Source organism: Acartia tonsa, chromosome 1 (genome assembly GCF_053477335.1).
Source record: "Acartia tonsa isolate MP-2025a chromosome 1, ASM5347733v1, whole genome shotgun sequence".
Taxonomy (NCBI): domain Eukaryota; kingdom Metazoa; phylum Arthropoda; class Copepoda; order Calanoida; family Acartiidae; genus Acartia; species Acartia tonsa.
Window position 1 is genome coordinate 59,669,107 of NC_137260.1, and position 18,837 is coordinate 59,687,943.

The 18,837-nt window shown below is 32.1% G+C and overlaps 2 protein-coding genes and 1 long non-coding RNA gene across 9 annotated transcripts; 1 reads left to right on the forward strand and 2 right to left on the reverse strand.

The window, feature by feature from the left end:
• Positions 1-176: 176 nt before the first annotated feature.
• LOC145325274 (patatin-like phospholipase domain-containing protein 2) lies at positions 177-10,567 on the reverse strand. Of its 6 annotated transcripts, XM_080168241.1 has the most exons (12): positions 10,404-10,567; positions 9,324-9,463; positions 8,908-9,011; positions 8,315-8,398; positions 6,878-6,974; positions 6,305-6,394; positions 5,804-5,895; positions 4,910-4,981; positions 4,320-4,407; positions 3,788-3,865; positions 1,586-1,943; positions 177-296 (listed from the first exon to the last, which is right to left on the reverse strand). In XM_080168241.1, coding segments are annotated over exons 1-12 (1,323 nt in total). In that variant the 5' UTR covers positions 10,522-10,567; the 3' UTR covers positions 177-294. The 6 variants fall into 6 exon arrangements, 4 of the variants coding, with proteins under 4 accessions (XP_080024367.1, XP_080024353.1, XP_080024361.1 ...); XM_080168227.1 differs by lacking the exon at positions 177-296 and having other exon boundaries at positions 1,358-1,943; XM_080168235.1 differs by lacking the exon at positions 177-296 and having other exon boundaries at positions 1,359-1,943; positions 3,797-3,865.
• A 2,944-nt stretch (positions 10,568-13,511) lies between these two features.
• Positions 13,512-18,199, forward strand: Mkk4 (dual specificity mitogen-activated protein kinase kinase 4). 2 transcript variants are annotated; one of them, XM_080168252.1, is made up of 7 exons: positions 13,512-13,829; positions 14,338-14,408; positions 14,894-14,977; positions 15,422-15,548; positions 16,019-16,176; positions 16,866-16,974; positions 17,436-18,199. In XM_080168252.1, the coding sequence occupies exons 1-7, from the start codon at positions 13,710-13,712 to the stop codon at positions 18,165-18,167; spliced, it is 1,401 nt and encodes a 466-aa protein (XP_080024378.1). In that variant the 5' UTR covers positions 13,512-13,709; the 3' UTR covers positions 18,168-18,199. The 2 variants fall into 2 exon arrangements, with proteins under 2 accessions (XP_080024378.1, XP_080024386.1); XM_080168260.1 differs by having other exon boundaries at positions 15,431-15,548.
• Positions 14,292-17,546, reverse strand: LOC145325332 (uncharacterized). Its single transcript, XR_013881448.1, has 3 exons — positions 17,410-17,546; positions 14,884-14,996; positions 14,292-14,420 (listed from the first exon to the last, which is right to left on the reverse strand). It is a non-coding gene; the product is annotated as an uncharacterized LOC145325332 (long non-coding RNA).
• Positions 18,200-18,837: the final 638 nt, after the last annotated feature.

Here is an 18,837-nt window from a genome sequence, read left to right on the forward strand (position 1 = left end):
TTATGCTCCATATCCTAAATTTTTGTAATCTAAATTCTCATAAAAAATACAAATTCTAAAAACTTACAAAATTTAGTTTATCATAGAAAATATCACTGGTTTATAAATCATATCAATACATAAATTTTCATAAAAATCATCTAAAAACAAGCCATACCTATGCATTACATAATATTCAATATTTCAATCAGGTTGCGAGGTTTTGACTTTAGATGACTCAGCTTCTTTATCATCTGAAGCTTGAACATTAGTTTCAATATTATCATTTTTGCTTTCATCTTTGTTAAAGGAACCCTCTATGACTTTGGTTTATTCTTGTGGACAAAGTGAAATGGAATCAGTTGGACAATATTCAAAACAGAACTCTTTAATACACCTAAGACTTCTAATAATACTTGTAACTACAAGTGTTCATTTTTTAGGTTTAAAACAGGATATGAATGTATATTTACTACTTAAATGCCAAACTCTACATTTAAGTAGCACAAAACCAAATTGACGCCAAGATTAACTACCAATTTTGACTAAGCATTATAAACAAACTTTCCGCTATTTAATATAAAAAATTTGATTCCAAATCCAAAGGTTTAAATAACATAGATATATGAATCTAAGATTTTTTTCTAACAAAATTTATTTTTAATATGTGTAAAGGGAGGGGGCGGAAGTGACACTTTTTGAAACCAAAACTAAAAGTCAAAGGAACTCAACTAAATAAAGAGTTACAGCTCTGAGATTTGACATGGCAGTTGTTTTATAGAGGTACAATACAGAAACAGAAAAATGGAACTGTGAAGAAACGGCGGTGGAACCGATGCACCCGCCGAAAACCGATGTTTACCGCCGAAATTTATTTTTGACTTTTCTCGCCAAATTAGACAATTTACAATAATCTGGAAAACTTTATTTTATAAAAATTTCCTTTATATTTTCACTTGACACTTGAAATATATCAAACATGTCAAGATTAAAATCGCAAGTGCCAAGTGCAAATATATTGAATGACGTCATACTTCTAGTAAACCCACACTTCTCTTTTATTGCATCAATTCAGCAGCCTTCCACTTTCCAGTCTTTCCTTTTATTTGCATTTGGCGAGAAAAGGCAAAAAAAAATTCGGCGGGAAACAGCCGTTTTCGGCGGGAGCGGCGGTTTCGCCGCAATTTCTTCACAGTTTCTTATTATACCTCTTTAAAGCAACTGCCATGTCAAATCTCAGAGCTGTAACTCAGTATTTAGTTGAGTTCCTATGACTTTTAGTTTTGGTTTCAAAAAGTGTCACTTCCGCCTCCCCCCTTTATTAGGTATACATATAGCCTAAAATTTTGTAAGTGATTAGGAATTAAAATTGTAATTGCACCATGGTGATTGTTCACGAAATTAACTCAGATTTTAGATTTTGTTAAAACTCCTTTAATCTAAATTTCTAACAATATCTTTGGTACGTGTTAAATGTTGTTTTATCTGATAGATTCTAGTTTAACTATCTCTCAACGGGATCTCAACGCTTTAAAAATCAAAAAGCACATTAGCGCAAGACTTAGAAAGGGATAGCCTTCATTGAGGGCAAATAAACCAAGTTTACAGAGTGTTCCTTTAACAACAACTATTGCTTCGGTTATTTTATTGGCTGCTTTCACAGTTGTATCTATCTTAGATTTAGAATCATTTTCATTGGGATCATTTGTGTCAGGTTTACAAACTGGGTGATCAATATCATCATGTGATGCATCTTCTTTGGGTGCAACCTCCTTATGTGTATTTTCATTGATATTATCGGATGCTATTGGAGGTGCAACTTCTTGCTGACTATTACTGGGAATAGGAACTTCTTTAATATTGGAATCTATACTAGTAGGCTCTATTTCAGATGTGCTAGCTTCAGCAGAATTAGTGTTAGGCGTAGCATTCTCTATATTATGGTCAGCCTCATTCAGATCTTCCTAGAGTAAAATTTGAATAGATAGATACATGACAATCACTGGCATAACAAAGTGTTTTTAAGTGTTATTGTCTATTGTCTAGTTAATAAGCACATTATTATAGCTGTCACACAAGATAGCAGTTTTAAAAGCAAATGTTATTAGTAAGGGTCTTCTCAACTTCAGAATAGTGAATTTGACTTTCATTTAATTTTTAGAAAAACAACTATTCAAAATATATTTAGTTATCTTATTAGAAAATTAATAAACTATATTATGAACGGTTTGAAAAATCAATTCACTTTTAAAGATCAGTTATCAAAATATTAATATCAGAGATTAAAACAGGCCAAATGAACTGAAATTAAAAAGCTTCTAACATAAAATGTATAAGCTAAACTAAAACTAAAACTAAAACTATTGTTATTTTTCTATTTGTACTTCTCTAAAAAAGCACTAAAATTGAACTAAGTTACTTGCATTTGATATTAAGACTAGTTATGTGATATCTTAAGTACTTCTCGTGACTGTAGTAATAGAAACTAGATATTTCTTTCAAATATTATGGATATTTTAGCCGTTTCAAGCGAACTTTTTGGAATAGTTTTTAAAATATGCTGAGAAAAGGTTAGAAAACCCCTAAAGAGATAATGACCCTCAAGGTTAGACCCCCCACAGTGGCTTAAAGCATTTTCCCCATATAGGAATATGCTTTGAGAGAAAGAAACGTTATCTTTGAAATGTTTATCTATTTTTTACTTAATATTATAATGATCAGATTGATAGGTACAACATAAGATAAAAAATTTTGAAAAAAATTATAAATTTTAATATGGTGAAAATATGTTGAAATATATATATAAAATGATATTAATGGTTAAGTTATAATCAAAATATAAAATAGTGAATTATAATCAAAAATTTTTCATATACACTTATACACTATAAAAATATAACTGTAATTTTACACTAAAACTATAAATGCATACATGCAAAAAATCAATGTCTTGTAAAAAGATATTTCTTGGCTTATTAGTATATCATATTACATATTTGTATCTAACCGAGATTATGGTTGATAATTGAGCATACAAATATTAAAACTAAACTGGCACATGTTATGAAAATGTTACACTATGCTTGAATTAAAAAAGAAATTAAAAGAAAAGCACTTTTGATTGATGTTTAACTGTAATGATAATTCAGTGAATGCCAAACTAGGGAATGTGAATTAGATAAACAACCCTACGTGAAAATTTTCCCATAACCCCCTCCGCCTTTTTACCCACTTTCCTTCAGCTACACCAAAAAACAAGTTTTACACCAACTCTACGCCAACAAAATATTTAAATTTCGACAATTTCAAATGGAATTAATTGGCAGAATAGCGATGAAATTAAAATAAAACAATTATTTTGGATTACCTACAACTTTGCTTTTATGCTTTTTATATCTCCAAATAATCTTTACTACGATTTGTAATCATAGCATTTGTAAAATAATTTGAAAATAAATTGCTACATAAATAGGTATATAATTTTTAAAATCGAAATTGTAAAAAAAAATATTTGAATTGAACAAAGATTGTTAACTTACGCTGAATGTGCACTTTGCTTTGTATTTATCTAACTTTGACTTCTATTTAATTCAAGCATAGTGTATATATTATTGATTAGATATTGACACACGGTGTGATAGGAATTTTATTTTGGCACGGGTGATCCAGGTTCAGTGAAAGGACAATCACTGCCCGGTCCTGGCACAAAACTCAGCATTTTCATGACTGTATAGCCGACAGGTTTGAAACTTTTCATGGCCGACTTGACGGCAAGGTTGAAGGATACCTCGTACGAGGATTTAACTACCTTGGCTACCTTAAAGCTGACCCGGCCAGCTCGCTTTCGTTCCTCTTCCAGCTCCTCGTTGAATACATCCAGCAAATCCTAAAGAAACAAAACAGCAAGGTTTAGTTTTAAACCAATTTTTACATTTGAAGGCCTTATTTAAAAAAATATCTTTGGAGATGAAAAAGTTAATGAGAGAGAAGTTGAAAAGAGAGAAAAAGTAGAAAAACAGGAAGAGAAAAATGAAAATAAAACAGAAAAGGGTAAAAAAAGATGAACAAAAAAAGTGTAAAAAAAAGAGATAAATAGAAAAATTAAAGATTTGGAAAAAAGAGAAAACAAAGATTGTTATTATCCTTATTTAAAAGTAACAGGATCTGTGTCTGTCTGTCTCTTTGTTTGTACCGAAAAATCTCGCTATCAGCATTTTTCCTTTTTAAAACTATTGAAAGTGAGGGGGGGGGGTCGACTTCCCCTTACCCTTAAAATGCCCATAGAGGTCTCTCTAGGGGTCGTATATAGCCACTAATAATAACATAAATTAAATGCTTACGTTTGGTAACTCAACAGAATGAATGCTCTGTGGAAGAGCTTGGCACAAAGTGCAAGATTCGTTGGACAACTTTCTCCATTCTTCGATCCTAAAAATATTAAAGTATAAAAATACTAGGTCGGTATATAAAACAGAAAATCTAATTAAGATCTCAAAAATTACTGGATAGACACATATAATTTATTGGTTTGCATGCAAAATCCGCATTATTAAAATCGAAAGAAAACTGTTTCATATTTACCATTCTGCTTCTGATGGATGTTAAAGAATGGTTGTAGAATATACTTATTTATGACTATTATGACATAGAAAAAATCGTCTTCAAATTAGGTTGCTATTTCCAATGTCATTTATTTATCGGGCCGTTTATCCCTTAGAAGAGGAGGGGAGGGGATGCGGTAGGAGTGATGGATGTGGAAGATCGTTTATTTATTTTAGCCAATTAGAGATCATGAATAATTGGTGTGAGATCTAAGTAATAATAAATCCATTCTTTCAAGAGAGCGCATAAATATTTTTAAAAAAACCTAATGCATACTCTTCTCATGTACAAATCCCCTAAAGGCTACGGAACAAGAAAAAAGACTTACTTCTTATATCCAGCGTTTATTTTCTGTGTTCTACAATTTTCACACTGGATTATGTTTCTAGATCTCAAAAACCTTCAAAATTTTAACTATTTAATAGTTATTTATCGTATCGTATTAGACAGCTTTCCGTGGATATTAAACTAAAAAATTTAAACCAGTTTTGTTAGACCCGAGAAGCCGAAGGCCCAGACTAACAAAATTAGTATTAATTTTATGATTTTTATTTTAATATTCGTGGAAAATTGTCTTTAAAAAGATGCTATACATGAACTGGTTCTAATCCAGTGGATATTAATCGGTTTCAAAGCCATGCTAGAAAAATAATTCAAATATACAATTAAACAAATGTATGTAATGTAGTTATTCTACACATTGCATGAATATAAAAGATAAAGAAATATTCATACTTAGTACATAAAATTTATTATATACATAAATTATTCATATTTAATAGGTAACTTTTTTTGACTGACTTATTTAATAAGTGTGGTACTATTGACATAAGATAACAACACAGACAATTATGGCCATAAATAACGAAGCAACAATAAGTTGACTAAAATTTTCAAAACAAAAAATTAAGTAAAAAGAACAATAAGCTGTCACACAGCAACCAATGAAACAATCACTTTACGCGTATGTTTGTGTGCGCTGGTCTGTAAAGGTGTGTAATTGTATTGGCAAAGACAAAAGAAAGAGTGTGTGGAAATACAAAATATAGAGAGGGGGGGTTATGTTGGTCATAATTATATTAACAATCTTAATTTGACTTTCATTTCATTTTCATTTAAAAAAGTTAATGTACTTATTAATCAACACTTAGTACCACTGTGTTACGGACTAACGAACATGAGACTAGATAAAAAGTAGCTGCGCTACTAAAACTATTCTTACCTAAATGCATCTTGGTATCCTTGTTTACATAGTACAATCATATCCTCTATTTTGGGTGGGATCATTGACTTCCCTAATCTTTCCATATTTTCCTACAAACATATAGTAAATAAGTGATCTTTAAATAAACTGTAGGTATGTAATATTAATTGTAGACAAAAAACAATCTTCCCTTTCGAGTGAATGTTTGGGAAAAAAGTATTTGAGAAAATAATATTTTTAACTAAAGAATATTTAGTTGGCCTATCCATTAGTTTAAAAAAAACAAGTCTTCAGAAAAGATTGAAAAATTAAGCCATAGCAGAAGGCTCATACTAAGTAACTTGGTTTGAGTGGGGGGGAAGAATAAATCAACAATTTAGATGATTTAATGACAGATCTTTGTAGTATGACCAGAGGCACACAACAAACCTTTCGATTGTAAGACCTTTGTCTAGAAATCCTAATTTAGCATGTTTTTTTACCATTAAGATATCTATGTTGTCTAATCTAAAACCTTACCGCTGACAAAGTGATGTTAGTATCAGGTCCAGTAGGCAATTTAAAGCCCAACAAGTGTGCCATCTCAGAATCATCTTCTGGGCAAATATCCTGTGGAAATAATTGCATTCATTTTCTGTTTTAATCTTTGTAGGTAATATAAAGAAATATTGAAACAAGGATGACAACATCCATAAAATCGAAGCCCTGGAACCGATTGGACAAACGAACATTAACACTTGTAGAGTGATAGAACTAAAAAGCATATTATTAATACACAAGTCCAAACAAAATAGTAAGTAGTAAGTAAATTTGTTACAAAATCTTTAAATACAGGATAATATTTAAGGGCAAACTTCCATTTTTAGGATTTGATTATAGAGATGCTTCGCTTATAATATTTTTCCTTGTGGTAATAGGAATCAGTATTCCAGAAGGAAAATGAATAGAATAATTATAACAATCAAAATTTGTTGCCAAAAATAGTAAAAATCTGAATGTTTTAAATTGACGAACTGACTTCTTGACAACGAATAAAGGATATTATAAAATACATATTATAAATTGTAGTTTAAGAGGTAATGCATTATATGCCTGGTTTCCATGGAAGGGTGACACAGTAATCGTAGTTCCAAGGAAGGTTGGCACGTTGTCGGAATATCCTCCGTCCACAACAGTTACATCTCGGAATCTATCAAATATTTGAAATTTATTCTTTGTAGTGAAGATGTTTGGTAGTCATGTATCAATCATTGTATAATCAATGTATATACTGATTTATACCTATACTTCTAGTTTCAGACACTAAATAATACAATTTACGATTTGGAAAATATTTTTAGTAGAACAATATACTCTACTAGCAGATTCGCCCCTAGCCTCTAGGGGCTTTTTTTTCCTGAAGGTTCAGGGGAGAATTTTAAAAATTTTGTTTACATTTTTTTAAAGCTATTTTCTGTATTATATAACTTTTTTCTAACTCTTTATAACATTTTATAACTCTTAATAACATTTTATACCTCTTTAAAACTTTTTATATTTATTTATATTGATTTATATTATTTAAAACCTTCGATTTTTTCCTTTTTTTTATTGTTTTCAAAATTTCTTTGCCATTAGCCTTTTTAACTTCGCCCCTACAGGAGAAGGAAGGTTTTACAATCTATTTGAATTTCATAAAAACAAAGTTTAAAAGAAGAAAAAAAATTTAAAAAGAAGAAAAATTATTGAAAATATAAAAAAGTATAAAAAATATAAAATTTATAAAAATATACCTACCTATAAAAAACATTACAATTAGAAAAAATCTGAAATTGTTTTTTGGGGGGGAGGGGGGAAATTTTTATTTTTGGGGGGTTTGGGGGTGTCCCACTCCACAAGAAAATAGCTTAAAACCACCACAGGACCAATGGGTATTTACCCTGAAAAGTAGAATCCAATCGGTTCAGTGGTTACTGAGATCTTAAGCTTCAGACGGACGGACGGACAGACATCATTCTACTTTGTATTATAGATGGAAAAAATATGAAATTCACATGCTTCGGTACTCTTAACACAAACAACCTTGTTTCTTATCAAATTACGAAATTTATGGCGCGATTTTTATCATGTTTACCTTATTATTATTTAATAATTAAATGTACTTAAAAATCTTATGTATGATACTTTTTGCATTGCAACAATCACATACTCTGAAAATGATCACGCCACAACAAAGATGACAGCATTCATAAGTAGCGAAGCTCCCAAAAAATTTGGATAACAAATCAGAAAAGAGAAAAATAAAGCCAAAAATTAAAGAAAATAAAGAAAATTTTCTAATCAAATAAGTTTTCATATCTTTTGAAGTTGTAAAGGCTAATTGCACTCAGGCTAAAGAAAGAGCATGATTCAGTTGTTTTGATATACCTATTTACTTTTGAGAATAGTACAGTCCTACAGTTTATTTATAAGTTTAAAAAAATACGGTGCTAAAATCTATAGTTGGTCCACTGGTAATGTATATGTAAATAAATCTACCAGGCAACTTACTTTGGTGGGAAGAGTCCTGAGAACAATGGTATAAAGCTTGATCCCAAAATGGCATTGATCACATCATCTTTAGAGTCAAAATCACTAAAAAAAATACAAATTATTCCGTTTAAGATATTTCGAAAGCGGGGGGGTTGGGTGGGAATAATTTAATATTTAAAAAATATGTGAATTACCTAGTTCTAGTTCTCACTTAAATATCCTAAAGTTGAAGTAAAATAGTTTTCCTTTCATATGATTCTTGTTCCTATAGGTGATACATTAAAACATTTTTCCACAAAAAAAATCATAAAAAAGGTTTGCTTCTTTTGTACCTAAATAACTAATCCCGTATTTACAAGTATGGCATATTCTCCTTAAAAATAAGGAGGGGGGAGTATTTATTTTCTTCTTTTTTGTTCATTACTTTAGTTCAGGTTAGGTTATACTAGTAATGGGTAGCCCCACAACCTTAAGGCACCGCAGAAATAGGCCAGTCAGGCATAAGAAATAGCTGCTATCCCCCATGATTATTTTTAATATTTTCAATGCTCGAAAGTCACTTGTGAGGAAAAGCGCCACAATTGTAAATATTAAACTAAAGTGATACAAACCTAACAATCCAGTTAGTACCGTCAGCTAGCCTGGTCATGGATATATACAATCTTGTTGTGGCCAAAATATGAATGTCATCTGGCAACACGCGGCGTAAACCGTCCTGAAAATATTAAAATATTATTGATCAGTTTTTTATACAACAAAGTTACTCTGTAAATCTATTGTTTTAGTTTGTAATTTAACCCTTTGGCAAAAATGCATGAAAAAAATATATTTGATTGATTAGGTATTTAGAAAGTTTACCAAGTACAATTACAATTTATCTTTCTTTAAGAATTATTTTTATAAAGTATACCTATTATTTTAAGTATAATAAATAAAACTTTTAAATAATACTTAATTTAAATATTGTTTATTTTTTATGGTTAACTCATAGTTTATAAGCAAATAAATCTTTAATAAGAAGGCCTACCCTGATAGAGTTGCTAATATTAAAGTTTGGATTGAAGGGTCCTAGAATTTTCTCAGAGGCGAGACAAGCCAGCTGTACACATTCTCTGACCATATCAGGCAGCGGGACACCTCCTACTAGGGCAGCTGCAGCCATTGTCCCTGCATTATGATATTTAAGTTTATTTTTGTTTTAATCTAAGAAGATTTAAAACTATTTATTTATGTGATACGATGCAATGTTAATCAGTCAAAAAACATTATAAAGGTCAAAGTATAATAAATAAAGTGTATTGTAATTGCTATTAACAACAAAAAAATAATATCATATAAAACAAGGATCTAATACCTATTGCAAAAACGATAAAGTTGGACTTTCAAACATTTTCTAGATTTAAGTAAAAGAATAGAGGGGGCACTGGGGCATGAGTATGTTCACGGGGTGGGGACACTGTGCCGAATTTTGATGGGGTCTTTATAGCGACGGAAAAATTAAAACAGCCTTGTCGCTATAAAAGAGCAGAGAGCAATTTGCAATCAGACGAAAAGGTCTTGGTTACACATCCAAATTTATATCTACATTAATTTTATAAAGAGTAAATTATTGATTCTATCTCTAAATTTAATCGAACATGATTAGAACCTGCACTAGCTCCAGCATTCTTGTTCTCTAGTATGAATGAAGGGGGCATAGGTTTTCAGACAGACAGCCACACCAACATGGTATATAAATAGTACCTGCACTAGCTCCAGCTATCTTGTTCTCTAGCATGAAGGGAGCATAGGTCTTGAGACAGGCAGCCACGCCAACATGGAATATTAATAGTACCTGCACTAGCTCCAGCTATCTTGTTCATTAGTATGAAGGGGGCAAGGGTCTTGAGACAGGCAGCCACGTCAACATGGAATATTAATAGTACCTGCACTAGCTCCAGCTATCTTGTTCTCTAGCATGAAGGGGGCATAGGTCTTGAGACAGGCAGCCACGCCAACATGGAATATTAATAGTACCTGCACTAGCTCCAGCTATCTTGTTCTCTAGTATGAAGGGAGCATAGGTCTTGAGACAGGCTGCCACACCAACATGGTATATTAATAGTACCTGCACTAGCTCCAGCTATCTTGTTCTCTAGTATGAAGGGAGCATAGGTCTTGAGACAGGCAGCCACGCCAACATGGTATATGCCCATGAACCCACATCCTGCAAAGGATATGTTCATTCCCGGATTTCTGAAATAAATATATTGTATACATATTTTATGTTCTATAAACTACTAACTAAAACTTAGTAGTTTTACACATCACAGTAAAACAATGATAATTAACAATGTCCAAAAGTACCGCAGCAAAGAAAAGCCAACAAAATTTTGGGGGATAATAAATCATAAAATGTTCAAGTAATAACACCAATGTTTTGTAGAAGGATGGGAATTCCCTTGATTTAGATTAGCTGCGCTTCAAAATTATTATAAAATATAGATCTGCATATGCATAGATGCTTTTTCCAATTGTACAATAAGTTACTAAACCGGTATGCTTTACTTTCATTTGGTTTTGATTCATCAGCTAATAAAAGTTGTATTAACTCATGAGCTAATAAAAGTCTGCCATGGTTTCATGTGAAGCCTAAAGCGTGTAACCAACCAATCAGGCAATCTGCCAGGAGTATAATCCCTGCAGAAAGTGGCATGTATAACATACACATGACTGGCCTCCTGTTGGTGCTCGGGTCCAGGAACACATGCCACCACAGCCACCTCAATATCAAGATATCTATTGAAAACAATCTCTTGGGTATTTACATCCCTAATGACTAGGGCAAGAATGTTGTCCTCTGAAATGCCGACGTTTCGGCGGAGTTCGTCGGTCCAATTAGTCTCAACCTCGTGGCGCAGCCGGGTTAGTTCAGTTTTGGCCAACAATCCCTTCAGGGATTTGAAATTGTTATCCTATAACATGAAATCATTAGGACTTCTTTATCTAAATGTTCGAAAAAAAGGAAGAAAATAATCACAAAGCAATGAATTAGAATTAAATTAAATTACTTATTCCTAATCGTCAATGTATTCACAATTTCAAAAATAATATTTATGAAAATACGGTAAAAATATCATGTCAGCATTTTTTTAATGGACACGTAGACTTTTTCTTAACGATTATGTTTATTATGGTCTAATTTAATGACTTCTTTCCTTTATCTCTTGAAGAATGGACACAACCGCCAATTTTGATCCTTGCAAAAATTCTTCCTTGTCCAAAGAATTATCCCAATGTCTTCTAGTCTGCTCAAATTTTATATTATTATTCAACCATTTGAAGGGATTTTGTAGATAATAGGTTGGTTTTCCATAAAATCTGTATGAACTCGTACAATTTTGTGGATTTGAATCCAATAATTTTCTTTGATTGTTTAAATTATTCAAAACTGGGTTGCTATGAAAATATTGTTGTCCTTTGTATGATTTAAAATTTGATGGTCCATTGATTGCTTTGTTATTTATTTCATAATTTGATATAATTTTCAAACAATGATTTATGCACAAATTATTACTTAAAACTGCATAGTTTTTTATATCGATGAAGATCTTTGGTTTTAGAAAAAGAATATTATGATATATAGGATTTTTTACTTTAAGTATCATATTTCATTTATTCTGAAAATAATGTGATTTTTAAGTTTGTTCTGTTACAAAAATTAATGGGTTTTCTTTTTACATCTAAAATTTTACCACAGCAGAAAAGCATGCTTTAGAATTTAAACTGTTTTGTTGTATCTATCTAAAATAATATTTGTAAAATAAATCTAACAGACAATAAACTGTGGATTTAAATAAAAAGTATTACATACGTAAAACTTAATACAAATATACCTACGTTTTTTTCAAATAAATATTTCCATTTTAGTAAAAGGCTTAAATGCAAAATTAGCTTTAATAGAAAAACTCTATTTTATCAAATAAAATTGTGTTGCATATAAGTTCTCTTATACATAAATTAGAAAACAAACTTTCAACTTTCACTTAATTTGTCCACAAACCATGCAGAAAAAAATAATTTTTGATTTATGGCTTAGAACTGAAAATTCACATGATTGTTATATATGATATAATATTATTTAAATCATATACAAATATGGAAAAAATACAATATAAGGCTTACACAATAGGAATAAATATGCAAATTTCCATAAATATATTTTGTAACAGTTTCAGCAGAATAAAAGTGAATGACACAATATGAAAACAATCACAAAATTACACAGCAGACGATTATAAAACCGACGGAAATCAAATCCGTACGGTTACAGTCATTAAAACCAGCGGTTGGCCAATAGAAAATCTTGTAAACATTCAGTTACAGCTTGTGATTGGCGGAGAAAACTTGTGACCAGCGGATTTGTTTATAAATCTTGCAAACAAAGTTTGAGAGAGCAGACAGGAATTCCCAAGTTATTTGCACCAATGGGAAATAATGTAGAAATTAATTCAACCAATCACAGAGCATTCATTATTTGACAGGCAAAGAATGAAAAAGACTAGAATTATCTAGCAAAGTCTTGCCCATAATTAACATTGACCATTTATAATGGGTTTTTAATTACTAAGATATATAAATCAAGTATAATATATAATAGACAATAAAAATAATATTAAGCCTATTCAATCAGTAATACAATCATGGCAAATCTAAGAAATATAAGCTAGAGACAATTTGAAATAAAAAATATAACTAAAGGTCAGGTTTTATTGAGACAGTCTAAATTAAACAGTTTAAAAAAAATACTTCTATAATAATTTTAATTTAAGACAAAGTAATAAAAAATATATAAACATTTGCTAATATGATGTATAAAAATGTTTAAACATTACCTTTTTTACCGACTTAAAATAAGCAACTAAAATGATAGCAAACTGTCTATCAAAAATTACAAAAAGGTTGGTAATCATTATCATTCAGTAATAACATGAATTTTTCTAATCAAACTTCAAAGTACAAAAAACAGTAACTATATCTGCTATTTTATAAAAGTTCTTTGCCAAATATAAATATATATATCATGCATATATATTTGTATGAGTGTGTGTGTCTGTGCAGACAAATATCCCCCCCCCCCCCTTAGCTTAGGAAGTAACCTTCCCATTTTCAACAAAAATCTGTTTTGGCCTCCTTTCCCCACTTGTATCTATCTCCCCTAATTGCATAGCCCCTCCGGGAGAAATAGTTTTACTTTGAAATAAACTCTCAATCATAAGTTCATAGAAAACTAGGTATTTCTTGAGAAAAAATAACTAGATTTTTATTGCAATAAATGTAAAATAAACAATAACAATATGTGTCCAACTGCGTGGTAACCAGCGGCTGAACACGGCTGTGATATCATCTATAACTGTATTTATAAATATAAATCATGAACGATCATTGGAGTGGAAAGAAAATGAATGGAGCTGGCGAATTTGACCGGAGTTCCCGGCCGGGATCCGGCAGGTCGGACGGAGGCGGCCTGGAGAACTCCAGAATGTTGCATCAGGTAGCTGTTGTCATTTTTTAAACATTCATCTGAAATTTTTAAAAAAAATATTATTTGACAAAATATGTAATTTAATTAAACCACTTTTATGTGTACATGTACAATGGTACATTGTACACCGGAACATCCAAGCTCTTTTTGGGAGTTGTTAATCTAAAGTATTCTTTTTTAAAATTTTCATAGGAGTAATACAAAGATATATTACAGATAATTTAAATGGAAATTATACTTCGTAAACGATTGTCTTAGTAAAATGCTTTTATAAATATCCTCAGACAAATACATATTGATATCACAATTAGCTGATTTGCCTGTTTAGATTTTATAATTTTTATGAACAACCAGAATCCTGTTGTTTAAGCGCAGCTAATCTGTATGTATTATTTTTTTTTTAGCTGTGATTCATTTGACATAGACGTTTTGTGATAAATAGGAGTTACCCTACTGCGGTAGTTAATGTATTGTGAAGTAGCCATGCCATGTATGCTAATGTTATTCTTGTTTTTAGTCGTCAATGTCGACTTCATCATCCTCATATTCAATTTCACCATCCTCACCAATGGAAAACTTTCCTTCAAGGTAGGTCACAATCTCAATAGATAAATTAATGCACCTCAAAAAGAAATCCTTATAATAAAGTAAAAAGATCTCTGTCTATGTGTAAGGATCTTGCTAACCGCTGAACAGATATGTTTCTCCTTTACATTGTAGCTTCTCATAGATCCTGGGAAGGTTTATAACTATTTTTGGGGAGGGTACCACCACCCTCTCAAGAGAAATAGCCTTGGCAAGGACTAGATATGTTTAAAAATAAGTTAGAACCTGATATGTTACTGTATCTTCTATAATTTATATTCAAATACAAAGAATCAGCAATTGTTTTAGATAAGCTTTTGATATTTTATTAAGAGTCTCCTTATATAATGGATAGCTACATCTTTGTGAAAATAATTGAGGGAGGGGGGGGGGGGGTGATTATGAAAATTATACATCACTCTTCTTAAAACAATAAATTAATGAAGATTGATAAAATGTACAGAAAAACTAAAAATACTTGTATTCAGACCCCGCAACTTGATGTCTCCAAGTGGCCAGGGCAACTTTGCAGATTCATTCAACATTAACTCAGCTAACAGACAGAAGCCTTCGGGAAGCTCATAACATTACCTAGATGTTGAAATATTTAAATCACAAATTTTATGGTTTTTAATTAAATGAAATGAAAATAAGGTTCTAGCGCAAATATAGGAGTGAGAAATGTTGGAGTGGACAAACGCATGAGTGTCTAAAATATTAAGTTGATTAAGTATTTCTATACAGGATAGGTTAGGTTAAGATATGAATATACAAATAAGCCCCCGCATGGGTTAGGCATTTTAAAAACCTATAAGATAGTTTAAAAAGGGTTGAGTTAGGTGTCAACTCTGACGTTTGTCACTCCATCGTTTGTCTTAGGACCAAAAATAAACCTTAAAAAAAAATATTTGTGGACTACTTTTACCTAATAGGTTTGAGATCAAAACACACACAAAAAAATATTTTCGCCACCCAACCCAATTGTTTTTTCAATTAACTGAGGACATGATTATGAAGCTTTACCAGTCACTGAAGATCAGCTACTCCCAACCAAATTTACAACAAAAATCCAGGCTAAACCTCAAGTTTCCTGAGAAAGGATATGAAAATGTCCACACGGAAAGATTTAATATTTATAAACAGGTAGGTTTTTTTATGTTTATTAAGCCGACTCAAAATGCAAAATTTTTATAGGTATACCAATTTGTCTTGAAGAGTAGATTAGGATAAAAAAACGATTTTTCTGACAAGTTTCCTTTTGGGATGTAGTTTCCCCTATAATTAAAAAAATTGAATTTGGCCTCCAGGTTAAGGTGCTGCAGGCATTTATACCTGTCCAGAGACAACCTGGAGGCCAAATCCAATTTTTTTTTATTAAAGGGGAAACTACATCCCAAAAGGAAACTTTTTTTGTGAAAAACCTATCCTGTCACTCCAAACACAAAGCCTATAATCACTGTTTACGCAAAAGTGTCAGAACTTCCCCCCCCCCCCCCTATAAATACTGCACAATCACATAGATCACATTTTAATTTAATTTTTTTCTATCAACATTTCATTGGTATTAAATTGTCGCTTCTCCTAGTAATACATATAAATATCCTTGTTTACAGGTGCAATCAACCGGGAGGATAAAATTTGAGAATGAAGAATACGAGCTGAGCTCTGATGATCTGTCCGACTGCGGAGAGATTGGGCGGGGCGGATTTGGGTGTGTTAACAAAATGCATTTCAGAAAAACTGGACGGGTTATGGCGGTCAAAAGAATCAGGTATTGGAAACTTATTTCATCATATTTTAAACAAATTCTATATAGGAGGGTTGACTTCCCCTTACCCCATAGGGCGAAGCCCCTAGAGGCTAGGGGCAAAACCGCTAGGAAAACATAAAGAATGACTTTTTATTTCAAAGTCTAATTCTTTTGTTGTTATTGAAGGGCGTGACAAATATAAAAATATTGTTTTGAATTATTTTCAAAAACATGGGATTTACTGTTTTGTGTCATGTATGCAAGAGCAAGAGAAATAGAATTATACTTTAACGAATAATCAGGGAGGGAGGGGACATTGGACTGTAAATTAAACGGAACCCAAAGTTATATAACCACTTTATCTTATCCTTGGAACAAAAACTTTGGGTACTTTGAATTCTTTAACTAGCGTTTTGGAGTGGAAAAGAGTATTATGTGGAGATAGGTTTCGTTACTTATTTGCAATATAGATATCCAAAAAATGCCAAAACGGCTGTGCCGCCAGCCGTTAGCCGTTACTTTTCCAACTTTTTGTTCGATTTAGGGAAAATAGACCTACCAAGGATTACTCATGCAAAGTTCAGATGGAAATTCGAATTCTAAGTGCCAAATGCTCACTGATTACGAGATGGTTGCATTACCCCCCCCCCCTTTTATATTCCGTTGTTCATCCTTCAAGAACCCTGCAAATAACAAATATTTAAATTTAGATCAACAGTAGATGAGAAAGAGCAGAAACAGTTGCTGATGGACCTTGAAGTTGTGATGAAATCTAATGATTGTCCCTTCATTGTTCTCTTTTATGGAGCTATTTTCAAGGTATTATTGTACCTACAAAGGGAGCGCTAAGACGTTTGCTTGGAAAGAGAGGCAAAATTTGAAAATGTAAACATTGAAAACATGCTGTTTTACACTTTGAATTATTTTGATATAATAATGATATTTTTTAACTGATATCATAACTTTATTTCTACTATGTCTTCGAAACTCATTAGTATCCACTGGATTAGAACCGGTTCCAAAAAAGACTGAAAATCATGACAATTTTTCACGGATAGTAAAATAAAAAAAACATACAATTAACTATTCGAAACGGGGCCAATAAAACTGGCCTTTTTCTTATAATTATTAATTTACCTATCCGCGGAAAGCTGTCAATAATCAATGTGATTAATAACTATAACTTCAAAGGATTCCTAATAGTTTCCACCCATGAAGCTATTTTAGCACATTATTTTAAAGTTAATTACCTACCTAATCTGTTATTTTCTTTGTTGCAGGAAGGCGATTGTTGGATTTGCATGCAGCTGATGGACTGTAGCCTCGACAAGTTCTACAAGTTTGTCTATGAAGAATTGTCAGAAACCTTGCCGGAGGCATTTATCGGCAAGGTGACCCTCGCAACTGTGAAGGCCCTCAACTACTTGAAGGAGAAGCTAAGCATCATACACAGGGACGTCAAACCAAGCAATATTTTACTGGACAAAACAGGCGCTATTAAACTGTGCGATTTCGGCATCTCTGGCCAACTTGTGGATAGTATTGCTAAAACGCGGGATGCTGGATGTCGGCCGTACATGGCTCCGGAACGGATTGATCCACAGCGGGCAAAGGGCTACGACATCCGGTCGGATGTATGGTCACTAGGTATTACTCTGATCGAACTGGCGACGGGTAAATTTCCCTACCCCAAGTGGAACTCTGTTTTTGAACAGCTGACGCAGGTTGTTCACGGCAGCCCGCCGCAGTTGACCAATACAGCCACCAGTAACGGCAACATGTTCTCTGAGGAGTTTGTTGACTTTGTTAACTTGTGCTTGAAGAAGGATGAATCAGAGAGGCCGAAATACGTCAAGCTTCTGGAGCAGCCCTTCATACACAAGAGCACCTACGACATGTTTGAGACGGCGGAGTACGTGAACAAGATACTTGACTCAATGCAGGGCAACGGGCTCTACAGAACAGAGAATATTCTCAAGAAAATGGATATTACGGATAAAAACGGGTGCTGAATCATTCATTTCAAAGACAAAACATTTGAAAACATACGCATTCAGTTATAATAAAAATGGGTATTTACATGTGACTTTAATTGAGGGGCAAATGGGGATTTTAGATTATTAAAATTGCATGATTTTCAAGTCTAAAATCTCTATTTTACCTTCAATAATGATTATACCCACCTCTAAAAGTACTTGATAATTACATTATTAAAGAGTGTGGGGTTTCGATGGACTTCTTCTAACTATTTTCACACAAGACAAAGGCTTTAAAAAAATAAACATAGTTTTATTAAAATAGCAGGATAGCCGAATAAGTACATATTAATCCATCAAAACCCCACACTATATAACTTATGCATAGTCATATAAATACTGAGCTTATGGTTCATACCAAAGTTATGCATTTCTCTGACAATATTATCTATTCCAGTGAGCTCTAGAACTTTATATAAAACATGATTCCTCAAAATCCTGGAGATATGACAAATGACTTGTTAAGGAAGGGGGACATTTTCTCACTGATTTTGTGAAAATTATCTTTTCATATGAATCAAAGGGACCGAAAGGGGGAGGTAGGTTGTGCTGAAATTCACTGTATTTCTTATTGAAAAGAACTATAGACAAAAATATATAGTAAATATTATCGTTCTACTACTGTTTTTAAGCCTTAAAACTCACA